This window comes from Sabethes cyaneus, chromosome 2 (assembly GCF_943734655.1).
Source record: "Sabethes cyaneus chromosome 2, idSabCyanKW18_F2, whole genome shotgun sequence".
In the NCBI taxonomy this organism is placed as follows: Eukaryota; Metazoa; Arthropoda; class Insecta; order Diptera; family Culicidae; genus Sabethes; species Sabethes cyaneus.
This window is the reverse complement of record NC_071354.1, coordinates 30,722,914-30,747,380: the sequence shown is the minus strand read 5'-3', so window position 1 is coordinate 30,747,380 and position 24,467 is coordinate 30,722,914. Positions and strand designations below refer to the sequence as shown.

Sequence of the window (24,467 nt, the reverse complement as noted above, 5' to 3'; positions counted from 1 at the left end):
GCTTGTGTGTATTGGGGTTTATCCTTCAAAGCCTTATTTACTTTACCCACTTATTCTTCGCTGCCAGCACTATACCATATTATAGCCGTCCCTGGCGAGGACTCATTCGTACCTCTGACCATTTAACTATAGGAGGGACATTTGCACTGTCAGGAGGCTTCAGTGGGTAAATATATAGAATTCAGCATGAAGGAAGGGTATGTGGAGGGGCCTGCGAATAAACCCATGCTAAAGTCACTTGACATCGAGTGGCTTGATTCTACTAAGATTCGAACACACGACCACTCGCTTGTCAAAGCAGACTCGGTAACCTTGCGGCTACGGAGCCCCCCTGGCTGTTCAGTGGATTCACAGTAAATTGAAGCTAAATCCTACCTGCTCCTCAACAAGTTTCGGGCTGCTTTACTGGATCATAAAACCAGTCATCGTACGGTCGAATCTCAAATGGGATCCCAACTGTATACGACAGTTTGCCACGACAACTTCGCCTTTGCCTTCTCATAATAAATGAGCTTCCTTAGTCATTTCGGAGCATTTGTTGGATGATCACATTGCACTAAGGACAAAGCAAGTCGGTCGCATTGTATGTTAAAATGTCTTTTCCACTTTTTGAAAGTACACCCAAGACTCGTTTAACGTCCACCAATGAAAGGACGTATAAAAATTGGTCGTAAAAAAGACGTTGTTCGGCCGAAATCCAAAGGACGTTAATGCTAATTTTGGATGTAAAAACAGACCTTTGACTATGACCCGTAGCAATTCAGTAACTATTCTCACTATCTGGCATTAACGAGAAACTAACAGTCATTAACTTTTCGTCGGAAAGCCCAATTTCGGAAGCAGTTTTTGGGCCCAAAAGCAGGGTTCTGTTTATAGAAACGTATTCAGTGCATTTTTCCTGCCAATCTGAACACAGCGAATATATTTTCGTGAACAAAATTTTTGTTCCAAACAGAACCACTGCTTTTGAAATTTTGACTCCTACGGTTAGTATTCTGTCATGCGAACCTATTCCCTCTCTTGATGTAGTATGGACAGTGTTTCGTCACTGGAGACCTGGTCCTATGTCCCTCTTATATACATTCAAAAATGAAAATGAAAATGAAGACCACTCTTCTTGTGCTTCTCGTTTACAAACGACCAGAACTTTGTGAGGTTTTGTCGAAGTCTCTTCCATCTGTCAAATCGCTAAATTCAACTAGCGAAGGACATCGCAGATTAACAAGTAACGGAAAGTGGCATTTATCGGTACTACTAAATACTGAAGATTTCTATCTCTTACATGAAAGAAGTTATAGAGCCAAACTCTTAGGGACATTTTATAACGCTTCGTATGCTTTTCAAATGTTCTAAGAAATTACTAATCACATTAAATTACCCATTTTGGTCGAAGACAGTAGAGTTCTATCTTGTTCCCTTTAGCAGCTATCACTGGTTTTTTAATTTTTACATGTAATCTTTAAGGGGGTGTATCTCGGGGGAGAGCAGCTATGAGCAGCTAATCTCACTTATTTTTTGTGAATCAATTTATGCTGTATCCCACCATGTACAACTTAGGGCGGAACACTGTGGAACATCTGAGAAAAGTTACCATGAAGGCAATCGTTTTTAAAGCTGAAAACTATGGAAACCATAGTTTTGTACCGCTTTCGCATGTTCTCTGAATTAAATTAGCAAATTTTGTAATGGTAATCTACTTATGTCTCACTATTTTTGAAGCTGTCCCACTGTGCGTCGGTTGCATAAACGAGACCCAAGGTTCGACTGTAGATATTTGGAGACAAGGTTTATTTATGCCCTGCGTATGGCAGGCCCGGAGTATCCTTTTAGATCCCGGTCCTTTCGAGGTCCTTTGAGTGCTTCGAATATGTCAGGTTCTGATAGTTGAAAGAGACAGATATTCTATTAGAAACTTCAGGGATAAATGAGATATATTCCCATTTGAGTTATTTAATACGGTATTTGATACCTGAATGATTTTTCTACTCAGGTAGCAAATAGAGAAAGCTGCTATACGGGCATGCCTCTGTATTACTATTTTTCAGATTTATTGGATAATAATTTATGTTGTTAGTCCGCCACGAGGTTACTTTATTTTTTCTAAACTCTCCAATTTTGAAAATACGTACTGCTTTTTTGATTGGAATATACTTCCTTTGGCAACATTGAATAAAAAAACATTTTTCCAAACCTAATTTACATACATAAAAATCAATTATGTACCTAATAACAAAATATTAATTATTTTCTATTTCGAAATTTGAAGTTCATTCATTTTTTATTTAATTTTTTTTCAGAATTTCCACTGAAACATAAATTATTTTCTGAAATTCTTTAAATCATTTAATGAATGTTCTTTCAACGAGAATATCTTAAATAGGCAGCAATTTTTGGATTTTCTTACTTTATTTTGGTAAATTTCTTTAAATTCAGACTTTCGGTTATCGTACCAAGAACTGAGATTGATTTAGATGGAGTTTGAGTACCTAATATAACAATTAACATCATATAATTCACAGTACCCTAAAATTGTGTTCTATGTAAGTTTTCCGTATTATGTTTCCATATATGTACTAGCCATATTAGCGAAAAACTGCACCGGCAAACCAACGACAAATTAACAATTATCTAGAATATCATGTGGTTAACCCACGCGGCGACATCATGCCAGCTAAAACATCTATCGAATTACGATGACGAACCGGAATTCGCTGCCTGCCTGCCAGCAACTTCAACCAGTGCTGCGTGTCCATCCCTAGTTGAAACGTACGTTCTCCGGGGCTATCCAGAAATAGCAATCAAAGCCATCTACGGCTGTATTCACTGTTCGTTTCGTACTTCTCACATTCTCACATCCGCAAGTGCGTTTGTATGTGTTTGTGTTTCTCTGTACGAAAACTGCGCAGTTGGTCCGCTCGACGAAGAGGAACAGCTACAATAACCTAACTTGAATACCATACCATGGTCGAGGTACGTTTCAGTACCGCTCAACACAATCAGACTAGGTAATGAAAAAGTTGGTGTTCCGTTTTGTTTGGCTTGTTGTATTCGACTTCGACCAGAGTCCAGTTGAGCCAAATACAGAACGTTGACTGCCTGTTTTGCTCGTTCGATGGCGGCTATGCGAGGAAATTGTTTGTCTGGCCTGCGGGTCACCATCATCACATCAGTAGCATCGTCGTTGGCTTCGTTGAAAATGCGCAAAAGCAGGGCGAAGCAAGCGGTATTGATTCGGTCCTATCGTTTCGTCGGAACATCATCTCGCCCGGAGCTTCGAAACACGGCTCAAGCAGCTGCTGCTGCATCCCCGGGGGGGTTTAAGAGCATTATCTTGGCCGACCCTTTTTCATCGTGCCCCAATAATGGTTTGGGTTACGCTCTTCCCCTCTGCTTTTCCCCTGGTCCGTCAACGGTGTCGGTTGGGAAACGTTATTATCCTCATCACCGTCATCGTCATCGCCATTGCCATCAGTAGGAATGTGTACCTGCACATCCTTTGAATTCGATCGATCTCAGCAGACCAGTTTTACCGAAACTTCAGCGGGCGTCGTTTTTTGCACGGTTGCCATAGAAAAGTTCGCCTCCAACGGAGGGAAATATTGCTACCTGGGATTGAGCTTTGCTGGATCGGAATTGTGCTGACTGGGTCAGGTTGATAAGGGATCATGGGTTTAGCGGGTGATACATTCACTCTGCCGATGGCGTAATCGAAAGTTTCATACTCGACGGGAATAAATGCCGCACAAAAATAGGGATGTGCGATGTTTGATTGGTGATTCCAATTACGCTGCCAGCAACGCGCGATCCTCTCCAATTCAGATTGAAAATTTTATTTTGGTCGCGACTACAGAACAATCATACCAAAATATTCGCTTGGTTTCGGTTTCATTTATTATCCAACAAACATGGAATAAACCCACAACCATTGAGCTTGGAATGGCGATAATAAAGAACAGGCTTTTTCCGTTCCCCTTTTTACCAACGCACCGCAACGGAAACGTCTTGCCTGACGTCCAATTTAAAGACGGGCGCCAGAAGCGTACTGTCATGTGATACCTACGTGTTATTTTCAATTCTTCACAAAGTTATGCGTGAGAGATGAGCATGATGGGTTGCGTTTATCGGGTACGATGAACGGGAACAGTTGCAAGTCAGTGGGACAAGTGTCATTGAGCCAGGCCAGGGCAGCTAGCTCGAAAGGGAAATCCAATGCTTTCATTTTGGCGTTATAACCGAACTGTGCTAGTCAGGAAACAAAACTCGGAAACCATTGTGAAAAGCTAACTTTGAGCTTTTTCAATCGGATCTTATAGTAAGTATCTACCTGAGATATGACTGTTCTTTAAGATTCAACCAGTTACTGAAGGCAATCCATAGCACTGCACTGCAAAGACTTCAATATAATTTACGCTGCTAATAATATGATACCTACATCAGATATTTACGGCAAACTGAAACCATTGGAAGAAATTTCTGTTTTTTTACATCGAAAATTGTAATCAAGATATTAGTTTTATAGTTTTCACGTTATTGCAAATGTATACCTGCTTTTATACATGTAGCGTTTTCAGCTAAGAGTTAATCATTTTATACATGTTTTATCTATAGTCATGTATTGTATATGACTATATATATAGTTTTACCCTGAGCGTTTACCTTCCTGCTGGGCGGCCTGATTAAATGATTATGAAGGCACGAGGCAACTGCAGAGCATGCTCTGATTTGTGAACTTTCATGTCGAAGTTGCTGTCAGCTTAGGGCATTTATATAGTACGGTCCTGATTAATTAATGTAATACTGTAACCAGGTATTTCCCACCTTTCACACACTAATTATTTTCTCATACAACACATTAAAACACACATTTCTTTTGTATAACCTTAGATTCACTTCTTGTGCATAATGTAGCACTGAGGGTAGCTCAAGCATCCCCCTTTCTTGACTAAGAACATACTTTTTACCCGAGAAATACACATTTTATGTTTTAGTTCCAGAAGAAGGAGGGGTCTTGAACCACCATAGAAACATTTCTTCCCTTTCTTCAAATTTAACCTCTATTTCGTTCCATTTGCTTGATTAGTTCTGCAGTTATGCAGAAATTTATGTTTCATTTGTATGACAGCCACTCCCTCTCTTTCAGAGGGGCGAGGGGTCTCGTGTCACCATAGAAAAAAATCTTACCTCCAAAAACTCCTACATGCCAAATTTGGTTCAATTTGCTTGATTAGTTCTCGAATTATGTAGAAATGAGTGTTTCTTTTGTATGGGAGCCTGCCTGCCGTGTACCGATAGAAATTTGACAGAGAAGAGAGAAGCTGACGACGTTGAGGCATAGTGGCTCAGTTCGATTTTCTTTTTTTCGAAAATATGGGCTTTAACGGCGGAATGTTCTTAAACATTTGATATTAAACAGATGCCGTATGGGCAGAGAGCTAAACCAAAACCAATGCAGTTTCGATTGGATTTGAGATTTAAGCAATTTGTTATTTACTTGTTACTTGTAAATTTTGCTTCGTCTTTATTCTCTCTCTTTAGTGCACTGCTTAGTCCTTAAAAAGTCCTACTTTTGAAACTGCATAGATGTTCGTTTTAGCTTATGACCAAGCAGAACATCCAAGTATTTAGTATGCTTGTATAGCTCCAATTGAACTTCCCCCAGCTATAGAGTCTCAGTACTGTATTTCATCTTCCTTGTAAGTGGCATATAACTATTTTATAATAGTTAACACTTAGTCCCTTCAAGTAACTCCAATTAAGTGTGTTGTTTAGAATAGATTGCATTCTATTGAAGACGTTACATTGATCGAACAGTTGTGTATTTGACCATTTAGTCATTAAATTATAGTAGACGATAATTTTTTTCTTTTTACGCCAACGTTTTGATCCCGTTTTGGATCTTCATCAGGGCTTCTACAATGTGTGTTTTCATTAGCTGTTGTTGTCTGAGTTATAATTTGATTGTACCTTTGTAATAATTACAAAGTGTTGATCGTCTTTGTCGAAATTCTATTAGTTAGTTCAAACACAGTAATGTTGGTCAGAGCAAGAATGATCCAATAAAAGGTTATAAGGTTATAAAATTCTTTGAAACGTACAGTTATGTTGAATTTAAGATTTTAGTAGTCTAATATATAGCATGTATTTTTGGTGATTCTCGCTGTTTTCCGTGACTAACTAATTAGATTCGAAGTAATATCCAACCATATTTTTAGGTTTAAGAAATCGATAGGTTTAAGTTTGTTTACTAGTTAACTTACACACTTTAGGTTTAAGTCTCACCTTTCAACGGTAATGGTACAGTTGAATTTACGTTAACAGTACTATTCATTTCGCGTTCGTTAAACTCTTTCCGAGCTGCAGAAGTTCGAGTAGCTAATCTATACACTTTAGGAACTTAAGCACAAAAAGGTTAAGATAAATCCACTATTTTAACTCGTTTCTCACCGTTTTAGTAAGTATAGTAATTAGAACACTAGCACTTGGCGAATAGGTTTACTAATAGGTTTAAGAAATAGATTTTAAACACTATTTTAAGTTAACTTTTCGAGGTAAGACGCAGGCCTAATAAGCCAGTCGTCGTTTGTTCGAATCTCGGCTGGGAGAGGCAATAGGATCGTAGCAAATGGCCCTGCAATTGTCCTGTACTCTAACAGCTGGCGTCGAAGTTTGTCGTATAAAAACCGACGGTCAAGTTTCGATAACGGAATGTAGCACCTAGGGAAGGACGGAATTTCGACCGAACTTCTGAAAGTGGAAAGTGAGCAGCTGCATAAAGCAATCCGTGCCACGATCGAAAAAAACTGGATGGAAGAAGAAGTGCCTTCAGACTGACTTGATAGTCTCATTTCCCCGATATACAAGAAGGGACACCGACTCGGTTGTAGTAACTATCAGGGCATAACATTTCTAAATTCCGCCTATAAGGTACTCTCCCGTATTCTGTTCAACAGATTGACACCGTTATCAGAATCCTTTGTCGGCGATTATCAGTGTTGTTTTCGAGAAGGAAGATCGACTACGGATCAAATGTCGAACCTTGCGATAAATCCTTGACAAATTTCGAGAATACAACTTGCGGACTCACCATTTGTTTGTGGATTTTAAGGCAGCGTACGATTCAGTGAAAAGAAATGAATTATGGCAAATAATGCTCGAACACGGCTAACAAAACTGTGTCGTACAACGCTAGACAAATTAAAATCAAGTGTCAGAATAGCTGGTGCAATATCAGATGCGCTCGTGATGTTAGACGGATTGAAACAAGGCGATGCACTCTCTAACCTACTGTTTAATACGGCACTTGAAGGGGTGATACAAAGAGCAGACGTGCCAAGGAATGGAACCATCATCACTAAATCGCCCATGCTCCTAGGCTATGCAGATGACATCGACATTGTTGGTATTGATCGTAGAGCTATTGTAGAGGCCTGTGAGAATCGGATTGATCATAAACACTACCAAAACGAAGTACATAGTTGCTGGCAGAGAGCGTGGAAGTCTGAATGATGTTGGATCTGGAAATATGGATGGAAATAGATGGGGAACGGTACGAGGTTGTCGACGGATTCACATATCTGGGAACTCTGGTACTATGCGACAATTACGTCAGCGGAGATGTGAAGAGACGTATTGCTGCTGCAAATAGGGTTTTCTACGCACTCCGTAGCCAGCTAAAGTTACGAAGTTTGGGGATGCGTACAAAATTAGCTATGTACAAAACATTAATATTGCCGGTGGTCCTCTACGGTCATGTATCATGGACGTTGACAGAAGCAGATCGGCGTGTACTTGGGGTATTTGAACAAAAACTTGGCGGTCAATACTTGACGGCAAGGAGGGAAACGGCGAGTGGCGTAGACACATGAACCACGAGTTGTACTTACTTACTTACTTATGTGTCCATGTCCGCCGGTCCGGCAGAACAAAGGGATGAAATCAGAGATCTCCACTGCTGACGGTTACCCGCCATGGCTTTTACCTGTCGCCAGGACAGGTTCTCGTCTACAGCCCGGATGTCGTTGGCTAAGCTGCGTCGCCATGAGCCTCTGGGTCTGCCTTTTCTATGCTGTTCTTGTAGATTCCAGTCGAGTGCTTCTCTGCAAACCTCGTTCGCTCCTTTCCTCAAGGTGTGTCCGATCCACTTCCACCTACGTTCACGAATTTCTGAGGCTATCGGCCGTTGATGACACCGACGATGGAGTTCCTCATTGGATATCCAATTATCAGGCCACCAGGCACGAATAATATATCGCAGGCACCGGTTAATGAATACCTGCAGTTTTTGCGTTGTCTCCGCTGAGACGCACCACGTTTCGTAGGCATACAGCAGTACGGATTTAACGTTTGAATTAAAGATTCGGGTTTTCGTACGTAGAGTGATCTGGTTTGAGCGCCAAATGTTTCGCAGACCTGCAAAGGCGCTCCTGGCCTTCCTGGTCCTTGTGGCTATATCAGTCTTGGTACCACCATCGGGCGTTGTTTGGATACCAAGATATTGAAAGGCGTCTACCTGCTCAACTTGTTGTCCCGCTGCTGTGAAGTTGGTGGAATTGTCAGTGTTCACTACTATAGACTTAGTTTTCGCTACATTGACTGTGAGGCCTGCTGCCTGGGAGCTCTCGGAGAAGTTATCTAACTTGCTCTGCATATCGTTTCGGCGTTGTGCGAGCAAGACAATGTCGTCGGCTAGGTCGAGGTCATTTAGCTGCTCCAGCGTTAGAGGATTCCAATGCAATCCTCGATTTGGTCTACTATCAATTGCTCCAACTAATATCTCATCCATAACGATGAGAAACAGAAGCGGTGATAAAATGCAGCCCTGTCTCACGCCAGCAGTAACCCTTATGGGGTCGGACAAGACGCCGTCGTGCAAAATCTTGCACGAAAACGTCTCGTACTGAGCCTCGATGAGATGATGGACTAGCTTACCTGGAACTCCTGTACGCCTAAGTGCGCCCCAGATGTTTTCGAAGTGAGTTGTACGAGGTGTATAAATACGATGACATTGTGAAGCTGATCAGGCACCGGCAGTTACAGTAGGCTGGACATGTAGCCCGAATGCCAGAAGATAGGTCAGCGAAAATAGTGTTCAATAGAGAATCTAGGCGAGGTTATCGGCTTCGAGGTAACCACGTACTCGTTGGGTGTGTACGATCGAGGAAGACGCACGCGCAGCAGGAGTGAAATCACTAATTCGGTTAGGATCCGCTAATATGGATTGTCTCCGTATGGTTATCGTATTTATGGCTCGTTCGGTCACCAATTTTCACTGTCCTTCTTTGACCGATCATCGCGCGACAATCCCTCAAATGACAGCAGGTATGGCTAAACGATTAGTGGTGTAGAATGGCACTGGTGCCAGATTTGCCAAATTTCGACGGGGTGTAACCAACAGTATTCCCGTGTAACACATATTGATTCCATCTGTGTCGGAGCGTTTGTTGATGTTGTTCGTTGTCACTATATGATATACTTCCAGTATGGGTGGTCGTGTTGGTTTGTTGCTGTGATCCAAAATTGACGCTTGTTCTAAGTTGAATCGGTGGTTCGGGTTAATGTAGTGAGTGCAAAGTGACAAATATCTTCGAAAAATGTCTGATTGTTTGGGTTGGCCGGGACTTTAGGGATAGTAAGGGGATGTAGGCGGGATACTATACTCGGTTTGGATGCCGAAGGAGCATTCAATGAGTACGGGCAATTCTTATGCTATATTATATTTAATTCACAATAATAATATTTCTAGCGGTCGGTTTTTGGGGTTTGGCGACGGATTCCCGCTGTAAGTACTGCACAAGTGCTCTTTAGTCTGGGGTGTTGGGAGGCGGGGTACGACTCTATGGTTTAAAGCTTCTGTCGATTACCGCGAACGTCCAGGTCGTGCTGCACTCAAGTTCTTTTGTAGCTTTATCTTGGGACTGTACATAAATACCAGTGGAATGAAAGATTAAATTTGTTATGTGGGTCGAGCCCTGATAAGTTGATAACTACTGATGGTTCGGGATTTGTTAGTTCATTTGTGTTTTTTTTTTGTGTTGGAACATATTGAAGATAAGGCTCTCCCCTGAGTAGTTAACTATGTCGTTATAACTTTTTCACGATTAAATTCCACTATTATTTTATTCACAACAGATACGCGTTTCGCCTAGACGACTTGCAGGCTTCATCAGTGTCTGTTTTCGAACAATGTGTGTCGTTGTAGTCGATCCTTGAATCCTTGAATTGTGGAAGGGGTTATCAAATGCTCCCTCAATATCAAGAAAAGCTGCAAGTGAGATTTCTTTATCGCCTATAAATTTTTCTATTATAGAAATCAACGATGCTAGTGTTAAGTTCGTCTCGTGTCAACAATTTGAATGCCGCAGATATGCACCCTCAAAAAAATCGAACTAAAGTATGGTTCGTTCGTGTTTAGTATGATGAAAAACGGTCTTTCACCATAAGTCGCGCTTTTTGGCACTGAAACTCACCGCAGAACATACACTGCCTCCCAGGAGCGGCACTAGTTAGACAAGCTAGTTGACGTCTTATGTTCGAATCTCGACCGGGAGAGGCTGTCAATAGAACAATAGAATTGTAGTACTAGCCCAGTAATTGTCGTGCACTCTAATTGCTGGCTGCGACGTCCGCCGGTCGTATAAAAAACAGAAAGTCCAAGTTCCGAAACCGGAACGTTAGCAACCAAGGCTGGTCATTCCGTGGTTCACGTTCATTTTGATTGAAACTGTGAAACCAGTTAGTTAGTATTTGACCAACATTGTATTGCAAGGCCTTCAAATCAATATGTCCAGTGACAGTGTGGGTGTTCAGTTGACTGTCGAATGAGCATCAGGCGCTTAGCTCCCATGGTATGTTTAGTGGAAAACAGTGATTACGCAACCTTGCAGTATAAAAATGAGACGTTGTCGAATCACTAGAAATGCAAGAGGGTCTATTTCTCAAATGTGAAAAAACTGATAAAATAATATGTTATATTTCAATTCTTGATGGGCTTGGCCCTTTAATCATATTAAAATCAAGGGAGTGTCAAGTAAGTTTTACCTCGATAAAATAGAAAATAATGGATAAGTTTTTTTTACTTTTACAACGGATCGGCTTGCATTACAACTTGTGGGAGCAGAATGCTCCCAATTGATTGACTGTCGGATGGTTACTACCACTATTTCATCGAAATAGCACCCTTTATCTTCAACCGGGCTATCAAATATTATTCACCAGGATAAATACGTACAGCAACTCCATGGTCTGAACTAAAAGGTTTGCTTCCGAAAAGGGGTGTTTTTCCTGCTGTCGTCTTTCACTCTTCTGGTCTCCACATGACGGACATGACATGACGTTCAGATAATCCTATAAATTCCTGTTGCGTTTTGGGGGAAATACAGAAGCAAAGTTATTACCCGTAGATTAAATTGAAATATCAAAGTTTTAAAGATTTAGTTCACCATTAAATGGTACTCAGTTGAGATAGCCAGTTATTCTTCATTAATTAGATTTATCATCACTAATCGGCAAAACAATGAGAAAAACGTTTTGGTTTCGGTGTACACTTTCGAACTTATTCAGTTAGCTTTAACTTTTTGGCCTTGTGATCAAATTGTTTCACACCCTATTCAATCGTGCTTTGAAACATCAAACATTTCTATACTGGTTTCGTAGAAGAAAATGAACCTAGTCATCCGAAAAATGATGAACTTTTTAACTGCTATGTGCAGGTATGAAATGTAACTGCCATTTTTCGGCAGCCATCCAATTCAGCCATTGAAAGCCAATGCAACGACGCCCTTGACGCGGGACCGGCCAGCATAGCAGGCCATTTTCAATACAATCAACTTGAAATAAATTTTAATCTCCCATGGCAGCGATTGAAAAGGAAATCACAGTAGAATAAGGTTGATTTTAGCCGGTGTTATTTTCTTATTTAATTGTGAGTAAGTATATCAGGTATTTAAAACATATTCTTAGTTAGTCTTGCTTTCAAATCTATGCAAGCCCCAGCGTCATTAGGAGGAACCCTTTTAATCTACAGATTATCAATTCAAAAACATAACTCAAATCGATTTTTCTACTCCTGTGTATGTAGATAGAAGCACAAATCCGTGCGGATTCCTACATCAACCCGAGCCTAGTTCTTCCGAACTGTTATCACGAACTCAATCAATCTTCTTAGAAGGATACCAATGATGTCTCACAAAGCAAAACCCCTACGATATCCTCCTCTGCTACCGTGCTAACCCGGTTGGTTCGAGAAAGTTCGGAAAAATCGATAAAAGTCACACCGAACCCCAACTCAATCCCACTAGAGACCACTACACGCAAGCATTCGAAGAATTTATCCGGTCGGTCTCCGCTGGTGCTAGCTGTGAAACTTGCAACCATCGAACCTGACAACCGGAGCCTCCGGATCCATGCAGTGAATCGCTTTTTCCGATGGTATTCAACACTGGCCCGGGCTCGAGAAACACTCGACACATGGTACAGCCATCATCCCTCCTAGCTTTATCTGAACCGAACGGAAACCAACCACCCAAAATGCCCTATCAAGATTCTTCACTTTGCTCACTCAGCAAAATATCTTTTCAATGACGGCGATGACGACGACGACGATGATGATGATGATAATACTGTTGATGGCACATTTGTTTCCCCGATTCTTCCTTTCGCTTGCGCTGTTGTTCATGATGCTCTGCAACGAGAACACGAAGGACGTAGGAAAAGTGGGAAGAAAATCTACTGCTGTTTCAACGAGCAGGCAGCAGCTGTGCCCGGACCCGTCAGCATTCTCAAGAGGGTTCCAGACCTGGCGCGCTGTTTCTTCGATTTCGACGCCATAAAACGATCGATGAGCACGAGGGTTACGAACACATACCAAATGGTCGTTCCCGTTGTTGGTGAAGTGCACTGAAAACGTTGGCGGCATGTCTCCACGGTGGTGTGCGATGGTACCACCAGTAAGCCGTAGCGGTTCCCCAAGGGTACAACGCCGAAACCAGTTCGACTGTTCACCATGAACGGCACGAATAATGGTGACTAGAAGGCAATGGTAGCGAGCTTGCCTATCGGTCTGTCTGTCTGCCTGGCTGCCAACCTTCCTGCCTGCGAGGGATTTCAAGCCGACGAAACGTGTTCAGCACGACCGCTCACTGCTGCCACTGCTGCTGCTGTACGGCTGCTCGGCGCTGCGTTGCGGTTATGGTATGAGTGGGTATGGTATATATGATGGTGATTCAAAACCCCATTTCTGCCTGGGCACCAAATGTGGATGATATCCAAGTTTTATATATAGCATCGGGTCGGCCCGGGCTTGAAGTTTTCTGTGTGAACGGTGCCGGGTAGGGATGATCACTTTTTGACGGACGTTCGAACCTGACCTGGTGATGGTAGTCAGGACAATTGATGTTTCTGGGAAAACCAACTGAAAGTTGTTTAAAAAGAGTAAATGTGAACATTCAAAATGGTTACGATTATATATATTTTATCCACTGTGGCTGTACCAAAAGCCACTCAAAGTAAAATTTCTTTAACAATATCGTTAAATTTAATGAAATCACTAACCCTTCCGAAGAAAAGTTATTTGAAAATCAAAATTTCATGCATCTCGTATACGTAGGATGAAGTTAAAATTTGTTAACTAAATAACGCCGACCTTAGATAGGTTTGTTCGAGGTGGCTGAAGTCGGTTCGGTATCTGCTTTCAAAGAGGAAAGGAAGAAAAGATAAAAAAGGGCCACTCAACTCGCACCGCCTGTGAAACAACGGTGTACAACACCAGATGGAACTTTTGCTTCTTATGGGGCGTTACTATGTCGTACGAATTTATGAATAAATACTGTAGACCATGCAAGGAGGTATACTGGAACTAATCAACCCTGGTATTTCAAGATTTTTTATTTACCGTGAGCCAGTTTAACCATCGAACATTTTGGCAACAAAACATTACCACGTTGAAAGTTAATCCATCCATCCATCAACCAACGTACGTGCCATGGAGTGGAGAAGTGAACCTCTGGAGCAACGAGGGATAGGGTCGATTCGTATTACAGTAGTAAAATCGTCATAATGGAAGCTGAGTCAAAATCAAAACTGTAATTCTCATATAACGACCCAATCAAACTGCAAGTTTTTTTCTGAGCAAACCTCCCCGCTGCGCTGGTTTCGAGTCCCCGTTGATTGCCCTGCCCTGTTCCACGTCATCATATTTTGCGGTTGCATGTGTATGGACGGGCACACATATATTGGACTCGATGGTGGTGGTAAGCAAGCACCCATACGACCAACAGTGTAGAAACGAAACACTTGTGGGATTATGGTTGAAGAATTTACGGAAAGCGAAGAACTTTGTACCGTGTAATGAGTGCATATTTGAACCTACAAGTCAAGTTAATCTTTCCTGGATCACGTAATTTAGTTATTGTATTTTGTTTCCAGCTTTAATTTTAATCCAAAATCATTTGACCCTACTATATAAGCTATATGAAATGTTTCACTGATAATACAGGATGGCACGGCGACTCACTGCATGACTGAACGCTGGGAGCAGAAGTTTATTCCAAGATGTGGCGCAGAAACGGTACTGGTTACTGGTTACTAGTAATCCCTCTTTCTCTCGTACTTTTTGTTTCCCAAAAATAATCCCGAGCTTTTTGATGGGTTGCAACTTAAGGATTAGGCTTCAAGATATCGAATAGCCCCCCGCCCTCGGTTCTTTGAATGTGCTGGTTGATTCCCTCTCAATTGACCTCAAGACGCTGGCCTGACAACAAATCACATGTTCGCATATCCGAATCTTGACCCGGAGCAATAAGAGCACCGGCCTTGCAATTGTCTTGTACTCTGACAGCTGGCTGCGGTGTCTGTCGAATAAAAGCAGATGGTAGATTGCTAAAATGAAATGTTTTGCACTCACCTGGGCTTTACTTTGCTTTCCAGGCCAAGAAAATGTGTAATATTGATTATTCGTTGAAATGTACTTTCAAATTTACATAGCAAATCTGAGTTTTTCACAAACTTTTGACTTTGCGGACAAGCTTGGGACCCTTTCCATACCATTCTTACTTGGTTTTTGTAAAGGATCTGAGGAATATTTCGCTAAAAATTCACTTGCATCAAAGTCATGCAGGCTTCTTTGCCAATAGTATTGGTCATAAGGGGGCGGCGACAAATATTGAGAACGCTTTCGCCAGCACATAAAAGCAACGATTGAGATGAACTATCTGACGGGTGAATATTCTCAATTCGATTATAATTCATAAAGCATTTTAAGATTCACACAGGTTTTGAATAATAATAAAACAAAAAAACTGCTTCTGAAATTTACAGATTCGATGACGAATTATTTCGCCTTAAATTTGGCTTGATATGGGACACATTAACACAAAAAACAAAGATTATACATACAATGATGGAGAACAGGGTTTTCCTGTGTTTTAATCGATCCATGCCAAAATCACAATATGTTTGCGCAGCGCTCAGTCTTGGACCACTGCTTTAACTCATTAAGCCCCACACTTTTTCCAGCAAAGATAAGAGGGAAAGAGAATGGGCAAAATTTTAAGCTTAATGCAAAGAGAATGTTACTTTTTACATCTGATGCTAGCAAAAATCTACCGCCTTTGCTTCTGCTACGAATTAACAGTAATAGAGAAGCTGCTAAAGTACATCTGTTAGATAATTTTGTTGAAAATCGATCTTATACTTTTTCACAGAAAAGCAAAAAAAAGCAGGTTTGGCTTAATATGGGCCTCAAATATATTGTATCTTCAAAACCAGATGTCAAACCGGCGATAATTGAAATTAAAACAGCAGCCACTAGTAGAAAACTTCCAACTGAACAAGTACGCACAACTTTTTCGGAAATTTATAAGACGCTCCCTGGTCATGAAAATGAAAAACTATTAAGGAATTGAAGAGAAAAACCAGTATTTTATTTAAAGGCCGACAAAGGTAATAAAACCGTCATGATGGACAGAACTAATTGATTATGATGATCAGATGCTTCAGAAAATTAACAACGGACCATACGACAACGGGAGACGTGGCAAAGTGGCTGATGAAAGTGTTTCAAGCTATGCCAAAAAAAAATCCAAGCCGTTCAGTTAAGAGCACAGGAGATTTCATTGAAAATTTAAAAACTTCAGGTTCAGGTAATATTGGAAATTATGATATCATTTGATGGAACGATTTTGTTTCCTGAACGTGTTCCGGTGAACGAAATCGTAAAACTTATAGAAAATTATGGCTACTCTCACAACGTAGTGGAAATGAGTGGAGAACAAAGATTAAGGGCTACTTGAGATTGGCCCAACTGTTTGGAGGAAAATTATTTCTAGTTTAGAGGAAACTTTTAGCAAATGAAGGGAACCCCAATGGGAAGTCTCCTGTCATCTTTCTTATGTGAGTCATTTATGGCAAACATTGAAAATAAAATAAATAAATTAAATGAAAAATAAATTACATAAATTACATGTGTTGCGACTGGTAAGCTGTGGACAACAATGTTTGTATTATAACACAAGATGGCTTTCTTGAAGCTCTCTTGAAAATACACAGTAATGTCCACAGATATTAATTTTACATTCAAGAAGGATCAAAACAACAGACTTCCATTCTTAGAGGTTATTATAAGAAATTCCACAAATTTTGATTTCGAAATTTGGAGACACCCACTAATAAATACTAAACGGGTGGTACCTATCACGTCCAACCACTCTTTTTTATCGTGTGCAAACTCTTTCACTAAGTAAGAAAGGAAAACAGACTGAATTAAAATATATTATAAGACAGAGACCAAACCATTTTGAATAAAGGAAATTGTTACTCAGAAATTCTTTTACGACACAAACCCCAATAACAGAAGACCTGAGAAGCTAGAAAAGATCTACAGGAGAAAGAATTCTACCAATTTAAATCTAAAGTAGCCGAGCTAATTATCCGGAGCTGGTAGCTGAATTACGAACGTGGTGTCTCGGCACGAATGAAAACCCGGTACTTGGAACTGCAGTTGGCAATCGAGTGCTGCTCGAAGAGTTTGAAGCCCGCAAACTAGACATGGAAGCCTTACAGAAAATCTGTCGTAAAGCTGAGAAGATTTGCCTCGTAACTGTCCTGTACTCTAAAAGCCCACCGTGAAGTCTGTCGATAAAGAAGGGTCAAGTCTTAAAAAGACGTTTAAGTCCATAGCTTTACTTTTTGGTGGCACTACCAACGGACTCGGAACGGGGTTTGTAGTGTTGGGCAGAATGCAAGATCGCGAGATAGATTGGAAGATGATCAACGAGAGGAGGATGTGTATATTGAGGATAAAGGGCCGTTTCTTCACTGCATTGCTTGCACGAAGGGAGGCCCAACAATGAGGATGAAGTGTTCTAGGCACGACTAGAGGCAACGTACGACGACAACAACAACAGCGTCTTCAGGAATATGAACGCTCAGGTCGGTAGGGAAGAAATTTACATTTAGACCGGTGATAGGGCCCCATAGCCTGCATACCGAAACGAACGATAACGGCCAACGATGCATAAACTTTGCGCTTCCCGAGGCCTGGCGATCCGAAGCACATTTTCCCACGTAAAGGCATTTTTTTACAAATTGGGAAATCTGCTGAGCACCTTAGAAGATACGGTACTAGCAGACACCTGAGAAAACAACTCAGGGAGTGGGGTTTAGATATCCCGAACCCCCTAATGGGGCGTGAGGATCTCGACCCACTAAAACCTTACTCGAACCTCCAGCCTCAATCCCCCCTGGCACCACCTTATCGGTATTACTTCAGGGAGGGGCTATTGTGCTTAACGCACTCGCTTAGATAACTACTGGACTATGGTAGTTGGGATGTTTATTCGCTGTTGATCGGGTTTCCAGCGGTTTTGTAGCTCAAGTATTATCTGGGTAGCAGCCGCATTGACCGCTCCCCAGACGTCCGAGCTAGAACACATCCTTTGGACTAAGTTATCCGGAGTAGTGTCCTGTCCGCTCACTGCCATCATGTTGCTTCTCGCGCCCGCGATGCGAGGGCATATGAAGAAAGCATGTTCTACAGTTTCCTCAACACCGGCACTTGGACGTTCCGATGCGAGTTGGCTATGGAGTCCCAGCTAGCGCTATTAAACGCATTTCTCACGTCGAGCGTGACAACTGCGCAATAGCGAATACCTGTCCTCTTGCGCTGGATCGCCACCTCGGCTGTCTTAGTGACAGACAAGATGGCATCCACCGTAGATTTGCCTTTTCGGAAGCCGAATTGGTTCCGTGACAGGCCGTTTGTACCCTCAGTGTACTGTACGAGTCTGTTAAGGATAACCCTTTACCTTTCCGGCAGTATCGAGCAGACAGATCGGCCTATATGACGAGGGGACACCCGGAGGTTTTCCCGGCTTCGGCAATAGGGCCAGGTTCTGTCGCTTCCATCTGTCCGGGAAGTGGCCAGCTTCCAGGCATCTACTCATTACTGCCCCGAATAATTCGGGAGCCTCCAGAATAGTCGCTTTAATGGCCATATTCGGGATTCAGTCTGGCCCCGGTGCTACGTAAAGGTATCAACAGAGTCATCTGGAGATTACCTGATCAACGCACAACGAATCAGATTAACCACGTTCTCTTAGATGGCCGGTTCTCAGTTAACACCACGAACATACGTTCCCTACGGGGTGCGGATATTGCCTTTGACCATTTTTTATCCTGTATGGACTCATTACTGCGACCAGTACCTACTAGTGCGGGAACCAACGTATTTTGGACCCCATCAGCAGCTGTACATAATTTGGACACTCAGCAAAATCAACTGTATACCAGACATGTCAAAGTTGTCCTCCTCAACTAAACATTAGGCAGTTAGATAACCCGCAATCTGCCGAGAACTACGAATACTGGATAAGACACTGCGGTAGAGAAATTGCTAGAAAGAATTGCTTGGAAAAATTATTTGAGCATTACTTCTAGGGAGAACTTGGTCATATACTAACGAGTAGGAAGTTAATCACGATTCTGAGGAGTAAAAAGCCCCAAAAGAAGAACAGAGATCGTAAAGAATTAGAACAACTATTCCGAGCTAATGACATGCGTAAGTTTCTTCAACAAGGTGAACTAATCTCGTAAGGACTACCCCCTGAAACCTGACATGTGTACGAGGGTGAGAAATCTCCGATGAACATCTCAATGAGGAATTTGCAGAAGCAGGCGTGTTATTGTGTTATTTGCATGATTTAGGAAAAGGGAAAACTACCGGAGGAACGGGTGGAAGGAGTGGTTTATCCCATTTGCAAAAAGGGTAATCGACTCGACTGCTGCAACTGGTAAATCTTGGTAAAATCCGGCTACAAGGTACTCTCCCAGAGCCTGTCACTCCGGCTGTCACCGATAGCACAAGGTTTCGTAGGGAATTACCAGGCGGGCTTCACCGCGAACCCCCGGGCAATTACGGATTTTCATTTCTTCTGAAATCTGTCAACAGATGGTGAGTGGATTCATCAAGTTATTATTCGCCAACAAGTTTTTTTGCAGTGCTTTACGTTTATGGAATAAGATGCGACGCAGATTGTATAGTCGAATTTTAATATTCTTATTATTGGCTTTATAATACTTACTTAAATGTACTGGCGATGGCACGTTATCGATTCTGCGCCGAACGATGTATAGTCTTCCAGTACTGTCGGTCTGCCACTCTCCAATTCCCTCGAACATCAGCCAAACGTGCATCTTCCTCAAAAGCGCACATCTACTGGGTGCGGAGTCTACCCGGAGTCCATGGTCTATTCCTGGTTCTCTACTGAAAATAATGTTAGCTACTTTGGCTTTGGTAGGGTATCCTAGCCACGTGCCCAGTCTATCACAGCCTGCTACGTCATACTTACTGCGCTGTATCAGCATATTTATATAGCTCGTGGTTAATGCTTCGGCGCCACACTACATTTCTATTTAGCGACCAAGTATTGATCGCACAGTTTTACGCACGCGTTGTTCAGCTTCCTTTAACGTCCATTATTTATACCCGTAATGGGCCACCGGAAGAAGTAATGTGCCGTAGAGCACCAGCGGGATTTCAGCTGGCTACGTATTTAGTCGGTGAAATAAAATCTATATTCGGAGAAGCTTCGGGGGTTTCTAATTTATTTATTATTTAGTTTCCTTGTGTCTGACTGTAACGGTAGATCTAAGCAAGCCATTGAATAAAAAATTTTCTAGACTCCAACACGCGTTGTGAAGGTAACAATGATTTCAGCCAGTGAGGGGGTGGGTGAAATAGGCAATTTGATGGGCTGCCACATAATGCGATACTGATTTCAACAAGTCCTGCGTTTGAATAAAAACATTTGATTTTAAAACAAATTTTTAAAGCAAACGTCAACCGTTTGAGATTGATGGAGTAAACGTGTGATTTGGCACGTGATGATAAGGACAGCCTATAATTTAATCAAGCTATAATTGATTATCAGAAAGTAGCGCATACTGAATTAAAGCGCGAAAAAGCATATCCTGTTGAGTATCTTTATACGTACATTTGCTTCTTTCGGAGTTTCTGACGAGAAGCGTAGCTAAAACCCTTCCCGAATTAGGTGTGGGATGATCACACAGAGGTGATGTAGCGTGTTTTCTTAAACACAAGAAACACATTCAAGCTTTGAAGATAAAAAAGCAAGAATTCACCAAAATGTGGTTTATATGGAACGTGTTGTTACATGATTTTGTTGCTAAACTGACCCGACTCGAAATGTCTCAATATAAATATTGAAGTCCGCAAATTTAGCTTCTAACTTTAAGAATTTAGTAGAAGTAGCTTTAGACATTTACTGTAAAGTATTTTATTTCAATTATATTAAACGTATTCTATTTTTTTATAGAACTAGGTCGCAAAAAAGCCGTCGAAATCTTCAATATCCAAAGATTTTGTTTTGCATTGACTCGACTTCAAGCAAATAACTAATCCAAGAGTTTGTCCGGTTTACTAAAACGAAGGTTGTTTTTGTAGTTGTGGTCCAACGAGTGAAAGCGGATTGAGCGTTTGCCCAGTATAATTCAATCGATATTTTCTACAATCATAATTTTGGTGAGACTGAATCGACACACGGTTCTAAAATTGAGTATGTACTTTTTTAAATGTACTCCCTCGAGCAGCACGTTCCTCGTGATTGACAGATTTTTGCCCTTTTATCTAAGCCCCATTTGCTTCCTTTTTAGAGTACACGTGTTTTAATTAATAGAAGGTTGCCAATTTGAGAGCTGTTTCACTAATAAATTTTACGTGCTACTGAACTGTAAACTATATTACATTTTCAAAGGTTTTGGTATCGTGGCTAGCCACGACGGGTCAGCCTATTTTAAAATAATGTCCACTCGATCAAATGCTGTCATGAGTCATGTATAACCAACTTTAAATGGAATCTAATATGAGTTGTTGCCGTGTGATTCTTACGAATGCTGCAAAGCTCCTCGTAGGTCCCTTAGCAGCAGTACCGAGAAATAATTCGGTCACAACTAATCAACCAAATGGACCTAAGCCTGATCGTCCTTGGACCAACCTCGTGTTTTTAGTCTTGACCTTGAAATGCGGTCAAGCATATAAATAATATTTTTTGAAACGGTGGTTCTACAATTGATGAAGAGACGGTAGGGGAAAGAAATGAAAATTTTTTGGAATGAAAGGGAAAGAGTGGAAACGTGAGGGGGGAGGGGCCACGATTAACAAGTAGTCGTTGTGACTCCTACCTTTTGTCCAATGCTGGAAGGTGCATGGGTCGAACCAAGCTATAATCTGAGATTATAACCGGATTCGAACCCACAACACCCGGAAGGGCATGTAACTCGCTGGTACCGATGTACCTTTGAACCGCAGAGGCGCTGGAATAACCCAACCTAAAAATCTAAAAATAACCCAACCAGATACGTCGCTACCTTGATAAGTGGGTTATGCAGTCTCCTTTTGTCCAACTCATCCCACCAAAACTTAGTTCTACGAGCTGAAATGTGTAGGGATACGAATGGTAATATGTACCTGGAAGTGGAAGTAGCACTTTGTTGGACACCTGATTGGTACCCAGGCAAAGAGCTATGGTTGTGGGGAAAGCAATTTCGGCTTGTTTCAATAACTGCGTTTCTCGCAATATCAGCGAAAAATATGTAATACGTACCATCACTTTTGTATGATGTAAATTGATTTAAAATTTAGACGATTCTTGAAACCTGCCGTGTGTTCTTCGATTGCATTCAAAGTAAGGGAAGTTTTCGGGGTTCCAAGGAGAAATTATTTTCACTTTTATTAGGTACCAGAAGTGGCAAACATTTAATTCAGCAGATAGTCTCTAAATACTTGCGCCCCGTACAACCCATTTTGATGGAGTTTCCTGAAAGTTTTTCGACATGGGCCTCAAATTTGACACTACAGACACGAGGTTTGTTCACAGAGAAGTTTGGTTTCGTTAAAAGCACTTAAAAGTGAGTCAGTCTGCTGGTTGGCCGTTTTGAAGCTTGCGGCTCTGTTAATAAAATTTCATCAGGGAGGTATGGGTATTGGGGCAAATAAAAAAAAGTTATGTTGTCTTGGTTACTCAGAATGTTTATCATTTAGAGAAAACGAAAATTAGAGATAGACAATATACAGATATACTTTTTAAGTGTCATTAAAGTAAGAAATTTTACTCTAACTAACCGATTTTCCTCTCCATTTCAGATCGAACACTACGAGGGTGCCCCGGTTACCATTTGCGAGTTCTGCAACACCCGCCTGGAGGATTGGCACGCTTTCCGGGAGCAGTGCATCGGTACGGATGAGTACCTCAAGGCAAACTATCAGCACATTTTCTACCCGAACCAGTACTCGTCGGCAGTCCCAATGCATCAGGGAGAGCCAATAAACGACGATACAGCTTACCAGCATCAGCAGCAGCAGCAGCAAGAAGAAGAACTGCAGCAGGAGCAGGCTTACGACATCGATTATTCCCCGAATGGTGACGACAGTCAAAGTCACCTGTTCGGTGAAGAGGTCACACTTGAAGACATGATGCAACAGGAAGACCAATACTATGGTGACGATTACGATGTTGAAGAACAATCACCGGAAGAACAACCAAAGAATCATGCAAGCGTACAAAATGGTATACGAGTTCCTAAGTGGTCTAAAGAGTTCGGCGCTAAGCTGAACACATTACTGCATGTGGTCGGTGGCGAACGAGCACATCAATGCAAAGTTTGCCGCAAGCGGTTCCTTCGACGGCCACACTGTCGCCGTCACGTGGCCCATGCGCATCCGGCTGAAATTGACGATGTCGAATTGCCTCGCAACTGGCAGTCAACGATTCGTCGTCGCTTTGTGTTTTCAACAGCTCCGGTGCAGCGAGTCCTGGAACCAGTCCCACCACCTCCTCCGGTACGCGAAGATCAGTATGAACCATCTCCACACCGACCGCATCAGTGCGAAGTTTGCAAGAAATGTTTCAAACGGTCACAGCACCTCAGACGCCACAAAACATCTCATCTGCAAATCGAAATTGATCGATCGGAAATCATGCGTGGAATTAAGGAACAACAGAAGGCTCAAGAGCAACTGGAGCAGCTGACAAGCCCGGCAACCTCGGTGAATGGAACAATCATTAACGGCGAGGACGAAGACGACGATGTTATTGCTCTCTCCGATGACGAAGACATGGGTGAGGAAATCTCCCCGGAAGAATTCAACGGCTTGAGTGACATCGTTGGTGAAAACGAAGACGAATTGGAGGAGATCGAGGAAAGCGCAAAAAGCACACCCAAAACCAACGACCGGTCTGCGCTGAAAGGGCCACGCCTGTCGGACATTCCCCATCTGTACTACAGCAGTGACGACAGTCAGCAGGCACTGTTCACCAAAGATGGCACTTTCCGTCAGCGAGCTCCACCGATGCCAAAACTACCCGGCGAGAGACCGTACGTCTGCAAGGTTTGCAACAAAACGTTCAAACGAACCGATCACCTTAAGTCGCACATGAGGACCCACAGTTCGACCACACCGTTCAACTGCGACTGGTGCGAGAAAGGATTCCGCTATCGGCAGAATTATATGATCCACATGAAGAACAAAACGTGCGTCGTCAACGTGAAGGGAAAGTTTAGCGGACACCCGATGCCGCGTTTGCTGCCGAAACCGGGCATGGAGAAGGTAGCCAACGGTGGCGATATGGTTCTGAGCAATTAAGTCGCGTTGATAGAGGAGCGTCATAGCCATAATGTAGTTATAAGTTTTTTTTATTAGACTGTCGTCCGTATTTTTGAATACTTCGTCTATTTTTATTTGATCGGTGAACCGACACTTTGTATTCAAGGATAGGGCCGTGTAAATAGAACATGATTTATTTAGATTAGCTATTGGATCGAGTTTCACTCGAAAGTATAGATTATAGTCTCGAGCCAAACTTAGAAATAAGTTCAAACCTCGATTACATGCAAAGACCCACGAATTAAGTAAGCGTTTAAAGGCATTATTCTTGTACAGGTTCAGAAAGTGCTAA

At 41.9% G+C, this 24,467-nt stretch overlaps 1 protein-coding gene across 1 annotated transcript in view; it reads left to right on the top strand.

The window, feature by feature from the left end:
* The window catches only part of LOC128737144 (zinc finger protein 226-like), a 30,467-nt gene extending 6,000 nt beyond the window's left edge, over positions 1-24,467 (top strand). The window contains exon 2 of the mRNA XM_053831710.1: positions 22,655-24,467. Coding sequence (XP_053687685.1) covers positions 22,655-24,154 — 1,500 coding nt within the window. The 3' untranslated portion in view covers positions 24,155-24,467. The remainder of the gene's footprint in view (positions 1-22,654) is intronic.